Genomic DNA, 22,057 nt, shown 5'->3' on the forward strand with positions numbered 1-22,057 from the left:
AGGAAGCCTTTTCTAGAATAAATCAGTATTCTATATAGCCATTAATATCATGACAAATAGATTATATATAATATTATGTTGTATAATATTATATATTATATATTATATATACACATATATGTACATATATATATATATATTACATTTTGAGATAATATTTATACCTAAGAAAAGCTTTAAAGAGTCAAAATAAAGGATTACAAGATTAGTGGCAATATGATAGTCCCTTAAGTTTTGTTTTGTTTTGCTTTCTGTCCCTTATCAGGTGGCTCTTCTGATATGATAGATTTTACTGGTAGAGACTTGATATGCTAGTAGGCCAAAATACTCTTTTTTCTTGGGACTTCTTTTTTATATGGATGATTTGTCCTTTTCATTCAGATGTCTCATTTGTCCAGTGTCTTCATATTCCTTAGCTGGATGCCTTCATTCTCCTCAAAGACAAAAACAAAACCCTTCCCCAACCCTAATTTTGGGGAGGTTGCCTTATGGCTTGTTATATCTGATCAAATGAAAAGCTTTTGTTAGTTTTAAAGTTGGTTTAGATTGGATGGTCATGCCATTTGATGAACTGTCATCTCTTCTTTTATCTTTTTATGATAGTGTATTTTATTTGAACCAAGCTTGTTGTACATGTCAATCCCATCCCTTTCCCATCTGTCCTCCCCAACCCCCATCCCATCCCCTTCCTGCTCCCCAGGGAGGGCGAGGTCTTCCATGGGGGAGTCTTCAAAGTCTGTCCGATCATTTGGAGCAGGGCCTAGGCCCTCCCCCATGCCATCACCTATTCTAATCAAGAGGTCTCTGTTATCAATTTGAATGGTATCCATAGCTCTTCTTCTCCTGTGCAAACAAAGGCAAAACCCCTTCCCCAATGTAATACATGTCCTGGTTTCCTTTCAGAGGTCAGCACATCTTTAGAATACACAGGCTGATTTAATTCTGTGGCTTTTTTTCCCTATTATCCAGTGTTTCTCTGTAGGTTACAGACAAGCTATCACCACAGCCAGGTCTGCTTTCATGCCTTGGGGGTAGCTCTCCCAGCATCTCCACATTTAGGGCCTGCTCTGACATCCTCATCTTTAGGGTTGCAGCAGATGAGGGGCAGGGCTAATTTTTCTGCTTTTATGACCTCAGGGTCAGCTCTCCTGGCTGCCTCAGGCATTGATGGGCATGGGAAGAGGAGGTGGAGGCATTGATGGGCATGGGAAGAGGAGGTGGAGGCATTGATGGGCATGGGAAGAGGATGTGGGCTTATCTTCCCTGCCCATGCCACCACATGGCAGATGAGGAATGGGGATAGGAGGGCCGGCTCTCTCACACCTCTGCTAACAGGATTGGCTCTATTGTGCTGCCCAGGCGAGGGGCAGAACCTGCTTTCCCAACTGTTGAAGCTGGTGACAGGGCCAGCCCTCTCACCTCTCTTAGGGGTTAATGGCTGGGAGGGGGTCCTCTTCTTAAGGTGGGAGTAAATAAAAAAGCCTGTCAAATAATTTATGTATCTGTTTTGTTAACCTTTTGTTGCATATCAAGGAGCATATTCAAATATGGGGTGATGTTATTTATTCATCTCCACCCTATTTATCAACCTAATGAGCGTTCACTATTCAGGATAGATTCACATTTTAAGATAACACCTGTTGCTTGCTCTCATACCCTGAAATCTTTAAGAGAGAAATCATTTAATTGGCTTACAGTTCCCAGTTACAGTCCATCATTGTGGAGAATTCAAGACAGCGGGGTCTTGAAGCAGCTCATCACATCACATACCCAATAGAGAGCACATAGAGAATGGTGTTCATAGTGGTCTGGGTCCTTGCACATCAATGAGCTTAATACAATCAAACTAACTAGATCATCCCTCACCGAGACTTCCTTCAGTGAGGCTAGATTGTGGCAAGCTGGCAAACAGAACCATCTCACACACCTGAAGATCGGAACCTTTGAAATGTTATAGCACTGGGCCTTTAAGGTCTGTATCCTTTTTCCTTCCTTCCATTCATTTATTAGCATGTTGTTAACTAACACCTGTATTCATCATCAGGTTCTTCAGGCATTTTGACAAAGGTATGTGCAATAGTTTCACTATTCAAGTCTGACAGGTGGTCAAACCTCATTTAGTATTATCTGGGTTTTGTCTGCCTGCTTTTGGTTTTCCTGCAACAATCCTAATTTATATCAAGAACTGTAACTTTACTGTTTCTCTCCTAGGCAAAATAAATTGAACATATTTTCTCAAAGTACTCATCTATTGAAAAAGTCTTACACTTAAGTAACACATTTAAATTAGAATTTGAATTTATTCTTGAAAATTTCACACATGTATACAATAAAATATGATCATATCCAATCAACCGCATTTCTCTCCTCCAGCTCCTCCCATTTTGTCTCAAATATGTGCTCCTCCAAAATTACCTCCTTCCCTTCTTTCTTATAACTCACTAAATCTCGTTGGTATTGCCCAAATGTACATAGATGTTGGGCTGTCCCCCGGCGAACAGGAGACATTCTAAGAGTGGCCACACTTTTAAAAGGAATGATTACCTCTCCAATTAACCTCATTAACCTCCTTCAGAGTAGGGCCTGCAAAGCCCCTTCCCCATCTGTGCTATAACTTGTGATGGATTTATCTTGTTCAGATCTTGTGTAAGTCACTGTGCCCACGGGATCTCAGTATTTTACCGCACTTCTTTGGACCACACATGTAAATAAATGTGTATTTCTCTCTCTCTCTCTCTCTCTGTAATTTTTAGGTTTCTGTTGCTGTGGTAAAACATCACGACCAAAGGAACTTGAAGTAAAAAAGAGTTTATTTGGCTTACACTTTCAAACCACAATCCACTGGCGAGGGAGGTTAACTGAGACAGAAGGGCTAAAGAAATGCTGTTTATTGGCTTTGATATTTTTAATATACTCCAGGACCATCTGCCCAGGGGTGTCACCACCCACAGTGAGTTGGGCCTTCCGTATCAATGATCAAGAATATACCACACAGACTTGTCTCCAGGCCAAACTGATGGAGACATTTTAAGACTCCATCTTCCCACATATGTGTAGGTTTTATCACCCTGCAATAAACCAACCAGCACAGGGTCTAGTACAGAAAATAAGTGGTTTAAAATAGTTATCAGTTATATCCAAATTTGATTCAAAAGGTTAATCTAGAAACCAACCATTTAGTTTTAGTGAAATCATTTTTGTACAGCTTCATTAAAATTGTTAATAAACTAGCAAATACTCCCCAATTTCACTGTGTTTAGCCTTCGTGCCATTCAGTGAATGGTTAATAAAATTGCCAAGACAAAAGTATAAAGCAATTTAGAATTTAATGAACCTATCTCCCAATTAGAACATATTTCCAGAGATAGGTTTAGACCAAAATCTTCTCAACATTACATTCATTAATGGCGTTTAATTTTCTGATGAGTTCTATAGCTAAAGTAAATCCCTGTTTGAAAGCAGATCCTCTAATCAACTCTGCTGCCACCCACAGACTATATAGCCAGTGTATTTGCTCAAGTCCACAAGGCAGGAGGAATGCAGTTCAGTGAGATAATAACATTTTATTTTTTAATATGGACTTACCCTGCAAGACAGAGTTGCAAGCCAGGTCTAAATTTCAGTGCTTAGAGAAGTACAGTTCACTTGGCAGCATGCCAGCTTATATAAAGTTGGCAAGACGTAGAGAATAGAGTGCTGAGAAAAGTCAGGTGATGGAAGTTTCTGACCTGGTTGCAGCTCACGTGCCTAATGAGAATTAAAGAAAGTTCTTTAATCTCTGTGGGGGTCACACTCTTCATCTGTAAAGTGGGGCACCTAATATCTGATCTGTCTCTACATCAGAACCATAAAGAACAATCAGGTTGTATACAAATTAATTGCATGGAAGGGTCAGAATTAACCTAGTGGCCCTTAAGTGCCTTCTTTATCTTTGTCCCCAAAGCATATTAATGTTTTCTTTAATGTGAGAATATCAACATAGACCACTGAATGCTGAGGAATCATAGAACTATAAGGATTTGGCATGGGCAGTCATGTGATCACGGTTGGGAATACTTGTCCTTAAACACTAATGGGCAATAAACAGTTTCATTCATTTGAACAGGGGTTTACACAAGAGGAACACAGGTTTGATTTGCCAAGGTCAAGTCCAGTGAACTGATTAGGGTTATTATACCAACTCCTTCACACCCACTGGGCTCCAGGGGAAGCCTAGAGTCATGTAGCATAGGCTGTGTTGAATGGTTTCCTCTCCAGTGTCCTCTGTGTATCTGGAAGGGCCTGGGGGTGTTGTAAATGGTATGGATACTGATTCAAGAAGTCTAAGTTTGATCCCGGCCGTGAATTCCTGACAGGGCCCTAGATGAGGATGAAGGCACAGTGTCCCAGGCTGTGCTTTTGTGATTTGGTGAAGTGTGGTACACTCGGTTGTCAGAACAACAACAACAACAACAACAACAACAACAACAAAATCTCAGACTATGTAGTGGAAACAACAGTGGCTTATTATCCCCAGCTCTATAGGCTGTGAGCCCCAGATCAAGCTGTAAAGTATGATTCTATCTGTGGAAAAGTACTTCATCCTCACCTGGCTTTCTCTCTGAGAGATATCTCTTTTCCTATAAATTCACAAGTCCTAAACAAACTATGGACTTTAGTAAAATCTACTGTGCTGTGGGCCTATCCGTTATGAATTGTAACAGAGAAACCTCAAGATGTTATTGGGAAAACATAGGAAGGTAGTTCTGAGAAAGAAACCGTGAATTTCTGTTTATTTTCCTAAGCATTTAAACCTACTCTCAAAGACAAAGATGTATTAATGTAAGGGACAGTCTTAGATTTCTTTCCGAACTCAATGACTCCATAAACAAGGCTGGACGAGAGGAATTTTTACACCAAGTACCTGTGTGATTCTTGTAGATATTACAGTCTGAGGACCATCTGAAAGTGATTGACAGCTCCAGGTTTGTCAAGAGATGAAAACAGCATCAAATATCAGCTGCATTTCTTCAGAGATGATTGATTTTGGGCAAGTTAATGTCTGTGAGTTTCAGTCACTTAGTGTTTTAATATTTATTTTTTCTTATTTTACATATCGATCCCAGTTCCCTCTCCCTCCCTCCTTTCCTCCCATGCCCCCTGACCACCTACCCATCCTATTCACCTCTCCACTCCACAGGGAGGATGATGCCTTCCAGGAGGGGTCAACAAAATCTGTCAAGTCATTTGTAGTAGGGCCCTGCCTCTAGGTTATGGGAGTATCCCTCCATGGGAAATGTGCTCCCAGAGTCCTTCCGTGCAACAGGGATATATCCTGGTTCCACTGTTAGAGAGGTCCCTTAGACTGCCCAGGCCTTCTAACTGAAACCCATGTTCAGGGGGTCTGAGTCGGTCCAATGCTGGATTCCCAGCTATCAGTCTTGGGGTCCATTATCACCTCCTTGTTCAGGTCAGCTGTCTCTGTGGGTTTCTGTAGCCTGGTCTTGACCCCTCTTCTTATCACTCCTCCCTCTCTACAACTGGATTCCTGGAGTTTGGCTGAGTGTGTTTTTAAATCAACCTAAAATAACTGTATACCACATTCCTCCATAGTGTGACGTGATGGAGTGGTATAGAGTTTTTAATAGAGAGCAGGGTGCATAGTAAGCACTCAACCAACACTAAATGCTCCAAGTTTACTATCATTGTATGAGTCCTGGTGAGCAAATGTGCTGAATGTAGGGGCTGCTCAGTCATAGGCAATAATAGTTCAGAGCACAATAAAGTAAACCTGGATACTCTGGCAATATTCCTTGGTTTATAAATAGATCTCATTTTTATTATCTTATTTGATCCTCAATTTCCCTTTTCTAACAGATGCAGAATTGAAGATGAGAAATGGTTGGTGACTTTCTGGAAAAAAGTAGGTATGGCCCAATAGAGTTCTGTAAAGATTAAATGAAGCAGCGTTCATCAAAATCTGAGGGCAATGCCTCCACATAGTTTACTTAGGATTTTTGCATCTGCTGTTTGCCTGATCCCCAGAAGGGACCATGGACTGGATTCATGCAACATGAAAAGTGATCTGCAGTCAGCAGTACAAAACAGGAATCTTTGTGTAGATACTGAGTAGGAAGATTGCCGTAAAGGCTAGAGCTTCAGAGGATGAGCATTTCCTATACTTGGGCCAGATGAAGTCAACGAAGGATGGAATGAGAAAGACAGTTAACTCCACACCTCCAGTGCTAAGTATTAAAAAATGGCAGCAAACAAAACTGGAGAGGTTTCTCAGCAGTTAGAACACCGGTTCCTCTTTCAGAGAAGATGCAGACTCCAATACCAGCAGCCACTGGGCAGACCACAACCACCTGTAATTTCATTTCAATTTCCAGGGTATCTGATACCCTCTTATGGAGTCCATGGGCATACCTGTGATACATACTTGCACACACACACACACACACACACACACACACACACAAAAAAAAAAAAAAAAAACTCATACACAGAAAATGAAATAAATTTTCAATCAGTGTCAGCAGAAGGGAAATTTTCTGAGCCCTTTTGTCAGAGACTAATAGTTCATATAAAGACAACAGGCGTGGACATTATAGTAGCCAAGATCCCACACAAATATTCTGGAGGGTTAACATATTGCAACTGCTCCAGTATAGTGTCCACTTTATACGATTTTGCTGCCTTATTTATAGCTAGTCCAGAGATACAACGTATGGGGAACCCAAGGGGACTAACCATCACTAACAGGTCTTGAGAAGTGGATTGGCACACACACAAAAATATTCTTTGAATTTTACAGATGGGCCTTGTGAATTTCTCAAGATATAAATAAGGAGGGCAAATAATCTCTTTTAGAACACAGTGGTGCCTTTTTCTATCCCCTTTGATTTCATCAGGGTACAATGTGGTGATGGCAACGATCGCGGTGATGATGACAACTCTCTTTATAGTACCTCATACTTTACTCTTACTATGTGCCAGAACCATCCAGAACACACATGCATTCCGCGTGCCATTTAATACTTGCCAGCAGTTCATCGACACCACATTACTGTTTTGTACATTTTTGAGTTGAGGAAGGTTAAGCACACACCTTTTTAGATTCCAGCCCAGCCAGCTGGGCCCAAACCTACACCTGAAGGTGATTTAGAAGTTAGTAGAGAGAAAATACTAGAGTTTATATCTGGAGAGGCTTTAGTGATCTGCTGAGTTTTAGTTGTGGTTGTTTCTGGCAAGGATTGCTAGTTGGAGGCTTCCTTTGAGATTGTTCAAGTCCTAGGATGCCACATGATCAGAATGAAATAGTAGTCTTGACTAGGAAGGACAGAGAGGAGGCTTGTTAGGAGAAAACATGGTGCTTACACCAGTTAGAATTTTATATGCTTGACTCAATAGATTTTTACACAGCACATAATCTAATCCTTTGACTCTTGCATCCCCTTACTCTGCTGTCCTCCCCATTCCAGGCACAGCAGCCTCCTCAATGTCCCTAAACACTCTGCCCTCACAACTGCTTCCTTCCCTTGTCCTGAAGCTATTTTTTGCCCTTACGTCTGTCCACCGATTTGCTTAAATCACGACAGATCTATAAAGTAGATTCCAGCCGATAAACTCACATGATCCTTAATTATCGGAAGAAGGATTTGAAAGGAGGCAATGGATGAGTCGGAATTGTCCTCTCAACCATGAGTGTGGAACGCAGCACCGCAGGGCTTTCCAGTGAGGCACTTAGCACTTACAGTACTAGGGATGAAAGGAAGAACACGCGGCAATTAAAGCCTAACTGGAAAAAGGAGCAAGGATTCACCGTGTTTGTAACCAGGTGGACGTGGACGCAGGAAGAAAGAATGGCTTTCCAAACACTTAGAAACTACTTCAAGTGTGTCAGGACCAGTTGACCTTGCAGCTGAGAGTGTGAACAAATGTTAATTTGTCTTGCTGGCCCACAGAACCGGTCAGCTCGACCTTTATTTTCAGAAGAGCATGATAGACTTCACTCCTGGGCAAAGAAGTCTGTGCTTTAAAATGCTTGGCTCTCTCTCCAACAGTAACCATGGCCACAAGTGGTTTATTGGGTTGTCTCTGCCTTCCAGCCATTGCTGGCCTTGGTTTGCTTAGAAAGACAAGCAGCTCTGCATGATGAATTCTCCTGGGATTGCAGCCATGCCTTCCAACAGAGCCACCTCCAGTAAAACCTCCCTTTGAAGGAGTTTGTGGGAAATATCACCTAGACAGCTCAGCTGCTCCGTGCAAAGTGCTGTGGTTCACCTTGGCTCTGTCTGGTCAATGTCTAGAAGTCACTTTCTCCAACCTCTCTCTGAGTCTCATGACTGAATTGCGCTTGGGAAGTATCCTGTCTAGGAGTTGCTGGCGCTCTGCCTGGTTCCTCAGAAGGGCATCTCCTTGCACTTGCCTTCTGGTGTCCTTCGAACCCAGTTCTCACTCCACGGACTCTGACCCCCGAAGGACTACACAGTATGTTTCTTTGCCAGAACTTTCTTTGGCCTTGAGCCAGCCTAGAGAGATGCAAAAGGGGGTCTCAAAAAAAAAAAAAAAAAAAAATCTCGAAAGGAGCCCTGCTTAAGCTTAAGCAGCTTCGGGTCTCTTGTTTGGGTGCATCGCTCTGTCACCTGAGGCGCTGTAGCTTCCTCTACTTTCTCCTTCGGTGACTTGGCAGCAGGTGGCAGAGGCGGTGCCAAGCGTGCCAGGGGCGGGGGGCGCCTCGCTCTGTCAGGCGGTACAGCGTCCAGGCTTCTCCGCTGCGGGTGTCCCGGCCCCCGCCACCCGCGCATCCCTGCCACCCAGCGCGGCACAGCGCCCCCGGCGCCCCCCGCCGGCCTCTGCTCGCACCTGCAGCGACTCCGCGCGCCCTGCCCGCCGCCGCCGCCTCCAAGCTCTCAGCGCCCTGGTTGCCCAGGACAGAGCGGCTGTGCGCACCGGTGCCAGACCCATCGCCAGACGCCCCTGGGCCAGCGGACTTTAAGAGTGTCGCTCTCGCACCCAGCATCCCCCAAGATGAACGTAAGAAGGGTGGAAAGCATCTCGGCTCAGCTGGAGGAGGCGAGCTCCACAGGCGGTAGGATGAGATGGGCTTGCGAGCGGGCATCCCGCTGGTACTGTCCTTCCCTCGCTAAGATCCGGTGCCCCTTCCACGCTGGGGGCCGGGTGGTGGTGGTGGTGGGGGGGAAGCTTGTTGCCATCGCTGCATGAGAGTGCGGACCCTCATGGGACTGGGAAAGGGAGGTGGGAGTGGGGGCATGGGGAGCCAGGGAATGGGGGTGCATGGCAAGGTCTAGGAGGGGAAAAAGAAAATGCTTGAAGTGTGTTTGAAACTCGCTGGTGGCAGGGTCCGTCGCGATCCCGTGCGTACTTTTTTGCCTTCCCTGAAAATTTCTGAGGTTGTGTTTTCTTTTACCAGATGCCTTTCACAGGCACACTTCCTTCCCCTAACACCTGGGGATAAATGAGCCAAAATGGTGTTGATCCACCCCCTCCACACTTCCTCAATGCTCCCCAACACTTCACTAGAACTCTGTTTTGATCCCCTGGGTAATACACAGATGGGCTATTGCCTGGCCACGTCAGAGCCCTTTGCAGGAGCGCTTGTCTTGTTCTATTGCTACCTCCAGTTTAGTGTGTTTGGAGAAAATAGTCCTCGGTGACGCTTGGAAATAATTTTCCTATAGTACAGCCTTGGAAAGGTACTGGGTACTGTGCAAGGAGTGTGGCTCTTTGGGAAACAGGAAGGGATAGGAGCTGTTCTCTGAGTTCAGCAGGACCTAAGGCAGAATCGATGCCCTCACAGACCATCTTGGGTTACCAGTTTGTTTTTAGATGGCTTTGATGTGTTCAGGTCTTTTTTTTTTTTTTTTTTTTTTTTTTGAGGACCCTAAATAGGATCAAAATGGTTGTGGAGAATGTGAGTGAGGAAGATTATATAATGTAAGGAGTCACGTGTCGCTACTGTGTCACTTGGCTTTACAGGGTCAGAATGTGGCCTTAAGGGCTATAAATTTGTAGAAAGTATGTTTGTTTGCTTGTTTGTGTGTTTTTGAGCATTCTCTTCATTACTCTCGGAAACAGAGCCACCCGAACATCTGAGTCCAGCACTCAGAAATGCATGGGCATAAGAAATGGACATCTTCAAGTACCTTCCCTCTGATAGTTAAGCTCCTTGTAACCAGGAGGGTGCTTGGCTCATTTGAATGTGGAATTTTAAAGTCTTGGTTCTTCATAGAAAACGAATATGATCACTAGCACCGAAACCCCAAATTTGACCTCCGATGGTGTTTTCTCGGAGTAACAAGTGCCTACCTATTATGACCCAGTATACCTGGAAGATATACACACAGAACGGCACTTCAAGTGTAAGGGGCTTGTTGTAGGTTGAGTGTAAAGAAACTATCGTTGCAGTTGTGAATAGGGTAATATGCCCATTCTCATTCAGGAGAGCTTGTGAACTCAAGGCTCAGGAACACTATACAGCTGGGACAGGCTGTTCGGGCACAGTCACTATAGTTGACGGCTTATGTTTGCCTTCTCTGGTAACAACAGCTCTTTACCTGGGCCTAGTCAGTCGGATGGGGACTAAATTTATATGTCCATTCCAATGTCCTGGTGGGTAGAATTCCTATACGTGAGAAAGACAAATGAAGTCACACCTGACGAATGTGAAACCAATTACAGTATTAATAACAGGAAGTGTGATATCGTCTCTAGCATCAACCGTAATGATTTTCTTGGAGAATAGGAAGATGCTGATTACATCTTGGCTAAGATGGGGATCAGCGTGAAAATTTAACACTTGTTTGTTTAGTTTCATGCAGCCATTTTTGGGTAATCAATGTGTGACGTGATGAGAGTAAAGGGGAAAAAACACAGTAGAGAGCATTATTTTTGTTCTTGTCTCTTGTCACTGTTCTGATGGTAATGGCAGACGGGACTAAATATGATTTAGCACTTTGGTTATCTGTGCTCAAATTTGTAATTATCAGGGCTGTCAATTCTAAAGGTTTTAGGTTTCGGGTTTAAAATAATAGCCCCAACAGCTTGTTTCTGCTTCAGTAAGTGGAGCATAAGGGTTTCCCCCCTGAACTAGAGAATCATAAAAGGATCCAATCAGACGTTAACAGAATTATCTGATAGAAAAATCTAGGAAGAGAGAAAAAAAATTTGAGTTGTAGATATTTCTCTCTTTCGTGTGTGTGTGTGTGTGTGTGTGTGTGTATGTGTGTGTGTGTGTTATGGCTTTATTTGCAGGCAAGATTCTGAAAAATGCTCAGTGGAGAGGTAAAAGAGACCCTCTCCTTTGATGTGGCAAAAAGTGGGAAAACCTCAGATATGGTGGCTTAAGAGTTTAATTATGTTGCTTAAACTTTCATCCCTACACTTTTCAACACATAAAAACATGTAGTGAGCTTCCACGCATCACCTTCTAGGTCACTGAAATTGATTGTGTGAATGCTACAGGCCATAAAATACCGATGGTGCAAGGTATATCAGACTTTTAGTTCAACACTCATCAGATTCCATGTCCTTCTCAAAGACTGTGAAAATACTTTTTGCATTCTGTCAACTAGTCCCATTATTTTGATGCCCTGTTGTAAAAATCCACCATAACTCTACTGCTAGTGTGTGTGAGAGAGAAGAAGGGGGGATTTCAATCATATTATTTAAAAGAATCAGAAAGAAGGCGGGGGTGGGGGGAGCCCTATGAAATTATTCATCAGTGTCCTTAATTTGTGTCATCTAACTCAGGGATGGCAGATGTTATCTGATGTAATCTACAGTAAAAGTGGGAAGGAAAATAACATGTTTCAACAGTAGTGAAGAAAAAAATGGCTAGAATTTTGAATCATAACTTGATGGATGTTTTGTGGCTTTAGCTGAAATTTTGTGTTTATTAAGGTTCAAGGAAAGTCAAATTAGCAATTCCCCATGAGTAATAGTAAAAAATCCATTTATTCTGGACCTTGGAAAAGCCTTTCATTGTATAAGATATTCTACCTTCTTTATGTCACACAGATGAAAAGGAGTACTCAATAAATATTGTGCAGTATTACAATTCAGAGATGTCCATTTCCTTCCCTTATATGCTATAGTTTTTTTCTTTTCTGTTGATATTTAACACCCTCATTCATAAAGTAAGGACATAGCTGTTTTGAACATTAATGAGCCATGCAAGATAAAATATGTGTTCAAGATTTCTGAAGAATTTTAGAGCAGACAGTGTTTGGTTTGTTTTGAAACTATATTTCTGGACAATGCACAATCTTTCTTACTCATTTTTGTCATTTTGTTTTCCTGTCCTTGCTGTTTTTCATAACTTGTGGATAATATTGCTTTTCAATATTTCATAGCACATTGACTTGTTTACTCAATAGCTCTCCTCCTTAGGGACCGTTTCCAGCAGATGCATGGGGGGGGAACAGAAAGAGACAGGGAGAGTCAGAGAGAGACAAAGAGACAGAGGGATAAAGAGAGAGGAGATGAAGATATGAGTATTATTTGTTCAATAGGTTTTAAGGTTGTTCAGCTGAGCCCTTTGCTATATTCATTTATTCACCCTTATTCTTCCAAAATGGCTCATACGGTTAAAGGTCCAAATGCGTCTGCTACATCCTCCTGAGTTCCCTGTGGTCTTCCTCTGCTGCCCAATGGTCCTTTGCTGACTATGACCCCTGGGACATCTTCGCCATCAATTCATTTCCTAGCATCTAGTTTGAGGCCTCACATACACTGTCTCAACAGCTGATAATGACTGCATTCTTCTCCATGGCTGTCTGTGGAACTGAATCACTCTCGGGTTCCTGGTAACTCTTCTTATGACCATTTTTTCTTTTCTTTTGTACAGTCTACTCAACTTTTTACCAAGTTCTGTTTCAATTACCTTTCGTGCATGCGCTATTCTCTTAAGCAAACAGGCAATTTTAATTTCTCCTGTTGTGTCCAAGTCTAGTGCCCAGTTCCCTTCTCAAAGCTAGCTGGACAGACGTTTTCATTACTAGGATAGATTTTTACTATCATTATGAAGTCAAGACTAAAAGTGGACTAGGAAAACCGCACACACCAGCTTTGTTCAAGTGGGGGCACCATTATTTGAGACATCCAGTTTGAAAATGGTTGACATAGACCCTTCTCTATGGGCCTTCTCTCTCTGCTGAATCTATTTCTGTTTCTCACCTCGGTTTCCTCTCAGCTACCTAATAGTATGTTCATAGCATCACTTCTAGGCTGGTGTGCTTGAATGCTCTTCCCTTACCACCTCCACTTAAAGTCAACTATATTTGCTAACACTTGGTTTAATTCTTATTATCCTGGAGAATGTATTCTAGTACCTTCCTTTGATTCTACTTTTAGAAGGAAAGCTATGGTGATTTTAGATTGATATTAAAGGCTCAGGATAAGGTGATCATCTTTTTTTGGTCTATATTATCTCCTATAATTAGCTAGTTCTACTAGGACTATTCTTTGTTCTTGATGAACTGGATTTTTCCCTAGTTCCCAAACATGCTTTGTGTTTGCCCACTGTTTAGGATGGATGGCCTGTTCTGATAGTGCTTGCTGATTGTCTGTCTGCAATATATCCAGACCCATCTCAGCTGTAGTCTCCTCCCCATGCAACTCCATTGGTTTGCTTCTGCTCCCCACTATTAAGAATTGCTCTTTTGATTTGCTTATGTAACTTACCTTTTATTTTGGTCTGAACCCAAGCAAAGCAAAATAAACTTGGCATTTTACACCATTTACAGTTATCACATTGTAGTTCCTCATTAGCATATACCCTACACAGGGCACTCATGTTCATCCTTCTAGTTAATATTTACTCAATGCTTCACAAACTAGTAAATGCCTACAGGATATTTATTGACTTTAAATCCTATTGACCAATGATAGAGCAATGAAAAAAACTTGAAATTCAACTTATATTTGGTTGCTTGTTAAGCCTTCTTTTGGAAGTGGCATTCTTTAGTTTCCTAACCTCTCTATTCAGCAGATCATGTCCCTGAGCTTGGAAACACAGCATCAAGATCAGCCTTCTCAGACCGTCTATAGGAGATTGTGGAGAGTGTAGATTGTTTGTGGAGAAGGCTTGAGCGGTACCCTGCCATCTCTGTGTGTGTTAAAGCACACAGCAGTCAGCATTGTCTTGACATGCTTACTGAGACTCTCCCTCATCCTTTACATCTTCCAAATCTAGATCTTCCAAGGTCACCAGTCCGGGAGCCTCCCAGTGAGCAGTTGATACTTCTTCCAGTCCCCGCCCCGCCACCCAAAATTAATGAGACAGTGCAACACCAGTTAAGTACTCACCCTGCACCGTGACTTTGGTTGTCCCTGAGTTTGTTACCGAAGTTGTCCTTTCCCAACACTCCACAACCGGTTGTCTATGTATCTGCACTGCCATGGCTGCTATCTTTACTGATATCTTGGCCTTTAAGCTCATCCAATGACTGTGTCTTCCATTGTAGCACAAATCATAGAAAGGAATGCAAAAATCAATCTGCTGAGACCTTGTTCAGTGTACACACATCTATTTCTGTGGTTCCTTTTCTCTCTCATATCAGCATTCACGGGTTGGATCAGCCTGTTATGGGAGAGAAGGCTGAAAGAGATAAAGTTCGGTCCTTTACCCCAGTGGCGGTGGCTGTCTCCCTTCTTGCCAAACCTCTTTCCCATGGCTCATCTGTATGCCACTGCATGTACAGTGTTTGGGAACTGAGTAAGTACAAAGCCCATGTTTAAACACAACAGTTCCCAACACACTCTGACATAATAAAGAGCCACTTGATCAGGAATATAAATACAGAATTCTCCATATTGTACACTTGCCCATCATGTCCATGTTGAAGGCTGGTTTTCATTCCTGGGGGTGGACACAGGAAGTGTGGTAAAATAGCTGGATCACTGGAACAGACTCACTTTAAATACCCTTGGGGCATATTATTAACCTTTGAGAAGTCACCTCCATGTATTCCACTCTATTTATTTAGTAAAAAGGAACAGTCAAAACATTTCAACTTTTTGGTTACCTCAAATTTGTATTGGCTTAAGGAAACATTCCCCTCTTGCATTTAGTTGCCATCTGTTCATGAATAGTGAATAGAAGTCCTTAGGGAATTAGTACTGGCATTTTTATAGGTCTTTAAACAATGACTTGGGAGGAAAATAGACTTTTGTCTTCAGATATCAATGTGTGTTAATAGTTTCAAATAGCTCTGAGTGAAAGAGTTTATTTAAGAATGGTATTATTGAGCCCAAATGGGAAACAAAATAAGATTTGAATGATACAACATCTACTACATTTACAGACTACTTTGTCTTCTTTGTATTATAATACACATGTTGTGTTATACATGCTAAGGTATTGCTAAGAATGTCCCCAAATTGCTTTTTATAGTGTTAGACATGTTAAGATGTCCCTAAGAATATCCTCAAATCACTTTTTTTTCCCATAAAAGAGTATATGCCTGTCAAGTGACTCCATGAGTTTTATGGTAATATTTTCTGAATATAGCAATTTAGATTTTAAACCTATCTACATTGCACAATGGATTTTTCTTCAAGAGACTTTATATCAGGTTTTAAAGTTTTGTACATGAATGGATTTTTGCTTGGATAGAATGAGAAATTACTTCAGATCTGTTCTACTCCATATTTTTATGTCGTGTCTGGCAAAAGCAACAGAAATATGTTGAATGAACAACTTGCTATATCACGGTGATCCCCAAGGTAGACCTATCACTATACTCCAACTTAGTGGAGTTGTGGATAATGTCATACTCTGGTCTTCTTGGTCATACAGGCAGCTTAACACAACAATGCAGTGCTGACCAACAGGCTAAGATAACCCTCTCAGATACTACTCTAAAAACAAGTGAGTTAAGTATGGAGAGCACTCCGACTTCGGGAAATTTTGAATTAATTTAAAAAGTTGTTATCAGATAAAAGAGCCATTGGGTCTAATGCCACCCTTCCTTTGTTTGTTTTGTTTTGTTTTTTGTTTGTTTTTTTCATATGCAATGGTGAAGGTGATATATAGTAGGAACTTTTATCATCTCATGATGATAAAATGAGACTCATTCCTCAAATATTTGTACAGAAGCCATCTGGTATCAGGCTTATGAAATAGATTCTGCCTTCAGAAAGCATACCTTTTATACAGAAGATAGCTACTGGATATTCCCTGGGTATTCATAGTGGAAAGAGGGAAGAAATGACTAATCATTTATCTTTAAAAGAAAATAACCATTTCCATGATGGAGTTAAGGATAAAGTGTGTCACGTGGTTAAAAGTGAGGTGATTTCCTGTTGGTAGGATGTAGTTCATTTATGTGTGAAAGTACACAGTGACAGTAGTAAACTTTGACTTTTCTCTCTTTGGGTTTTGGAGAACTAAGCTACAAAAACAATACAAAACAAACAAAATGGTCTCAAAAATCTATGCTTGTTCTGCTGTTAGTTTCTTCTTGCCTCTATCTACTTTTTCAAATACGTTTGTCACCTACTACTTAATTACATTGAAAGATCATGCCATTTAATTTAAAAAAATATTTCTACAGTGCAGGGACTATAGGAAGAGAAACCAAATATGATTTGGGAGCTTGGAGGTAATGAAATGAGTAATAACTTCTGCTTAAAGAAAGTGATAAAGGGATTGAGAATGCTCATTTCTCTTATTTCCAGCTTAAATAATGTTCTAGCAAAAGCAGAGGCATTTCAAGCCAGTATAGGGATTTCTAAATTAAATAGAGCATCCCCATAATTTTAAAGCTAATTTTGTAGAGTCAATCATTTATCATAAAAACACTATTATATCTTATCTAGTTCTCTGAGTGCTTGTGAAAATCAACTGTCTTTTAGAAAAATTCCCAAATCACTTACTGCTCTAAATTCACCACCACAAATTCCCGGTAATTTCAGCAGGGATCTCTGTGCTATAATGCACTGTGTAGCTGTACTTTGTTATAGGATTGTAACTGTTTGTAACTTTGCTCTCATAGCTGGCTCATCCTACTGAAGTGAGATGTGGGGACTTCTGGAGCACAGGTGCATTTCCTTCCTTTGTGGCTGTAGGGAGGAAAATGTTGGCAGGCAAATACAAAACGAGAGAGTTCAGAGCCAGGCATTGGGAAACATAGAAAAAGAAAGTGAGCACTTCAAAATTCAGCAGTATTCGGAGAGGTAGAATGAGGAACTCCTCCACACAGGGGGTAGAACATAAATTCCAGTGTCCATGGAGACACAGCCAGTAAGATTGTTTTAGAAGGGCTACCCATCTGAATGTTGAAGCTGGGAGGAAGTAAATATTAGTGCTTCTGATGTAATTGAAGTACAGATTCTGTTGCTAATCCACATACACTCTCCTAGTTAAAGTGGAGTTGTAAATATAGTTCCCAAATGAAAATTAGTCAGTCACAAAACAAACTTATACTTTCAGAATCATTGTTCATCTCTCTGAATAAACACTGGCAATGAAAAATCTACAATCATTGCAATGAAGAGGCTGAACTGTGGGAATTAATTGTTAAAAATACTACAATTTTAAGCAGCTCAGTTTATTCCTGAATCCCTCAGCAAGAGATAGTGGCTTTTCAGGAATATCATCAGAATAGAATTATAGAACCCAAGAGTGACAGTTGTGACTTTCGCCTTCACTGATTTATTTCCTAGTAGTTTTAGGAATCATTTTGAAGATGCTACCCAACAAGCATTTATTGAAAAACACTTATCCATCATGTATTTGATGAGAGACACTGTGCAAGTGAATATTTGAGAACAGAGAAAGGTAACGCTGTGGTTTACTGTGTAGAATTAAAATTTTATGTCACTTCTTCCTAGTGTACTCCTAAATTCTACTTTGCCTACATTATGTATTAATTTACAGAAAGCATCTCAGTTTACCTCATCTTCAAAGACCATTTAAGGTAAAGTTGTCTTTCTTCAATGAAGGGTGTTATTAGCTACTATCTTAGAATTTTACCTTTTGTAAGATGCCAAACTGAGGGAGCAAAGAGCAGAAGTGTTATAATTACAAGGTTTACTACTAAGTGATGGGGGTTTCACAGAGTCACATATAACACATAACCCCATGTAGACTTTACACAGGCTAGTAGTATTAACCTATACACTAAATAACAACACTAAATATTTAAGTGTCGCTGAAAATGTCAATCTATTATTTTATGAAATATATGCTGGACTTCTTTTGCCAGGTATCATTCACAGTACTAGAATGCAGAGATGAAAACTGTCATCTAGAAGTCTTAAACTCATTTGTGGTGAAAATAGATATGTGTGATAGGATCTGGAAGAGAGGAAGCCCTGTGATAGCTCCATGTACAGAACACTTTGAAGAAAGCGATGAATCATATCCTGCAGGTCAGGCAGGGTCGAAGAAAGACACCCAGATTAGCTGGACCTGCAGGAGGAGGCTGAGGGTTTCTGGGGGAGGGTATGGCAAGTAGTATGATAGACAGTTTTAGTTGCACTAGTTGTGGGACTAAGTCTGAGCCAAGACATCAGGGTTATGCAAACAGAAAACTATGAGTTCTTCCAGGTGCAGTGAGGAGGGTTTAGGATTGAGAGGAACAGTGAGATGCAAAGTTGGGGCGGTCTGCATGAAGGTGCTAAGGAACCATGGCGAATTTCAATCAAATGCAGAAGTTGATCCTATTTCCCCACCAGCAACATAACTGCAGTGATATTGCAAATGGATGGGAATGGGGTGGGGTGAGGCCTCAGGCAAAGAAACCTGCTGTGACAGAAAATTCAAGTGGGGAATTGAAGGGCATAATAGGTCATTGATAGGGAAAGAATGAGAGAATGTAGAACATTAATTTTACATAGCTCAGATAAACGTAACACGAGATCAATAGGATTTGAGGGTGTCAATTGATAGATTACTAAAGGGATCAATGATGACAAAGACCTGAGACAAAGCATGTAGTTTCTGGTTTCAGGAAGTGAGGGGTTGTAAGAAGTACTGTTTTTCCTCCTGCTGCTGCTGGTCTTGTCCCGCCGCCACGCCAGCCCCAAATAATGTACAGAGACTCTGTATTTGATATTATACTGTTGGCCAGTTACTACTTTCTTATCGGCTAGCTCTGTCTTAAGTATTAAACCCATTTGTGTTAATCTATGTATTTCCACGTGGTCTTCTTACCCAGAGCCGGCTGCTGCGTACTGCTCTCTCCAGACTCTCCATCTTGGCTCCTCCTTACTACTTCCTATTTCCTCCTTGTCTCTCCTATCTTCCTTTCCTATTGGCCAACAGTGCTTTATTATTACCCAGTATGAGAAACTTATACAAAATGACATCTTCAATCAAGGGGTTGTCTAAATCTGAGCAGATGGGAAATAAAGAAGAAGGTTCATTTGAAAGAAAATGAGGCTGATTAGATCTAAAAAAAATTAAGGACTTGTGGACATCAAAGTGGAGGAGATGCCAGTAGGCATGGGCTGTTAGGGCTGTAGCAATAGATAGAGATTTTATCCTGTAGACAGAAGGGAGCCAGTCGAATTTCATAGAGTGACAGAATGTAGAACATTAATTTTGCATAGCTGGGTAGGATGCATCCTTGATAATGATGTCATTTGGTGTCTGTTGCATTAGTCTATTCAAGAGAAACAAAAGACTGAGCTAGGGTAAAGGCAGTGGGAATGGAAAACTAGGTTGCCTGGAGGACAAGATAGGGCTTTGAGACACATCGTGGTATGATGAGAACCAAGAACCATGAAAAAAGGAATGAGTTTTGAAGACAAATATTGTACTGCTATTTATGAATATTGAGTTTGAGGTGTGGGGGAAAATATCCATGTCAAATGCCAAAGACAACTGGCAATGTGGAGTTCACGTTTAATCTATTTTCAGAGAAGCTCAGAATTGTTGTGTGTCCAGAACTGTGAAGGAACGTAAGGGAAGCCTACAAGCACAGTCAGGATTCCCCAAATCCTTAGACCTGAAATGAAATTGGGGTCCCAGATTAGAGAAGCCCTTATAGAGATGTAATTAGGGTTGTACCTGTGAGATTGGGCATCAGCGGGAACTGAGAGTTAGAACTCTGAAGAGTAAGTGTGGGAGCCGGATGTGGAGACGGGGGACTTCAGAATATGGAAAGAAGCCGAAGAGGAGGCCAGTGCTTGACACAGAAGGCCCATGGCTGTTGACTTAGGAATAAAGGAGTTTTAAAGTCCACACCTGGCTAATATCCCGAGCTGACGGAGGAAGTGGGATGGCAAGGGCAGGACCCCAGAGTCACAAATGGGTTCCTGAGCATGAGACTTTCAGAAGCCACAAGGCCAAGGGAGTTTAATTTCCTTGGGCGTGGTTGGGCCATTCTTGCTCCATATTCTCTGTTGGGCTTCTTTCTGGCTTCACTCGGGTCTTCGTTAAAGTGTTACTTCTCTTACGATAGCATCTAGTACAGCTATCCATTCGGTACCTCTCTACTCTCTTACACTTTCGGACCTTTTATTCAAAGGCTTAATATAACTTTAAAAGGAAAATATATTCTTATACCTACATACTGAACACATGTGACATATAATGCACATGTATCTTAAATTATTTTCAGTATATTTTCTAGCATATTTCCTGTTAAAAAGTGACTCACATAGGCACTAAGTTTTAAATCAATAAAGAGAACCTATGCTACTAGGGTGCACGGGGACCAACTTTTACTCCTCTATGCAAAGCACTTGGCATGGTGTCCAACAAACACTTGTATCTGATAAAGGAGAGTGGTGGGCATTTCTGTAATTACTTGGAATGAGTAAAATGTATTTCATTACATAGACAGAGGTCAGCAGCAGCCAGCTTGGGAGCAGCAGGGTACGAAAGCAGAGAGCCATAAGGAAGGAGGAGGTGCTTGTTGTCTGGAGGAGATGCATCTGGTGTTCCAGTACAGAAAGGTGACTGAATAGGGATGGTCTTAAACAGGACTAGACTTTGGGCTAGGATGTGACAACCAATGAGATTTAACGAGATTTCAAGGAATCATTGAATGGGGCCATGAATGAATCTGTGGAGGCAGCCATGTGGTTAGAGGTGATAAGGCAGTGGGCAATGACAAGGCTGAGCTGTGTGATTAAGGACAAACATCTAAGAACTGTGCTCTGTGCTTTTGTGTGGTGGACAAGACAACATGGTAAAAGATACCGAGGAAGGATCTTCCTATCCTAGTAGAAAGCATGCAGAATGGGAAAACCTAAGGTGGAAAGATTATCAAGACTTTCCAGTGTTTAGACAGGAATGACAAATTATGGAAAGAGATGGGTGGCAAAGTCTTGCAGCATCATGGTTGGCACTCGTAACTGATTAATGCCGGAGTGGCTGTGACTGAGCTGGGAGACTGAAAAGCATGAGTGGGAGTGTCAAGGATATGTACCGCCTCCAACATGAATATCTGAATAAAGGCCTATGTTGATGGGAAGATGCCATCCCTCCCCTCCCCCAAATATGTGTGTGAGCACACCCATGTTTATGTGTGTACATATGTATTGAGTCAAAAACATTGAGTTCAATATTATCTTTGAGGATTTTAGGAAGATAATCTGGTATCTTTACCTTGGTACTGCCAAGGTGATTTTGAGCATCTTTTTTAAGTAAATTAAGGCTCAAAAGCTTAAACGCTTTGTCCACTGCCACATAGTGACTGGGAGAGCAGGGATTTTGACTAAGACAATATTATCAAAGACATTCTGACTGCATGTTCTGTGCTCTTCATTCCTTGGCTCTCATCCTGGACAGGTCACGGAAGAGTGAAAGGATACTGTCTGGGCTGCGTCGACTTCTCAGACTTAACATTCTCTATTTAAGTGGCTATCCTAGGAAGACAAAGGCTAATTATCTAATAAACTTCCTGTGTGTTTCTTAATGCATCTATGGTAAAATCCCAAATAAAAGTGTGGTCCAAAGTATCTTGCATGGGAAGAGTGAGCCCTGATGCACAGTTTTGCGACCAGCAAAGGAACTATCCATGTTTGAAGGACTGAGTGCAGGCAAAGTAACCTTCATGGCCTCCCCAAACTTGAGTTGAGACACTAACACTGATGGGAA

The 22,057-nt window shown here is 41.5% G+C and overlaps 1 protein-coding gene across 3 annotated transcripts in view; it reads left to right on the top strand.

Annotated features, from left to right (window-relative positions):
• The first annotated feature begins 8,750 nt into the window (after positions 1-8,750).
• Kcnip4 (potassium voltage-gated channel interacting protein 4) overlaps positions 8,751-22,057 on the top strand; it is a 998,325-nt gene continuing 985,018 nt past the window's right edge. The window contains exon 1 of one of the 3 annotated variants that reach the window (XM_051174064.1): positions 8,751-9,073. In XM_051174064.1, coding sequence (XP_051030021.1) covers positions 9,013-9,073 — 61 coding nt within the window. In that variant the 5' untranslated portion in view covers positions 8,751-9,012. Of the gene's footprint in view, positions 9,111-22,057 lie in introns of all 3 variants that reach the window. The other 2 variants (XM_051174060.1, XM_051174065.1) reach the window with 2 other exon arrangements.

Source organism: Phodopus roborovskii, unplaced genomic scaffold, assembly GCF_943737965.1.
Source record: "Phodopus roborovskii unplaced genomic scaffold, PHOROB, whole genome shotgun sequence".
In the NCBI taxonomy this organism is placed as follows: Eukaryota; Metazoa; Chordata; class Mammalia; order Rodentia; family Cricetidae; genus Phodopus; species Phodopus roborovskii.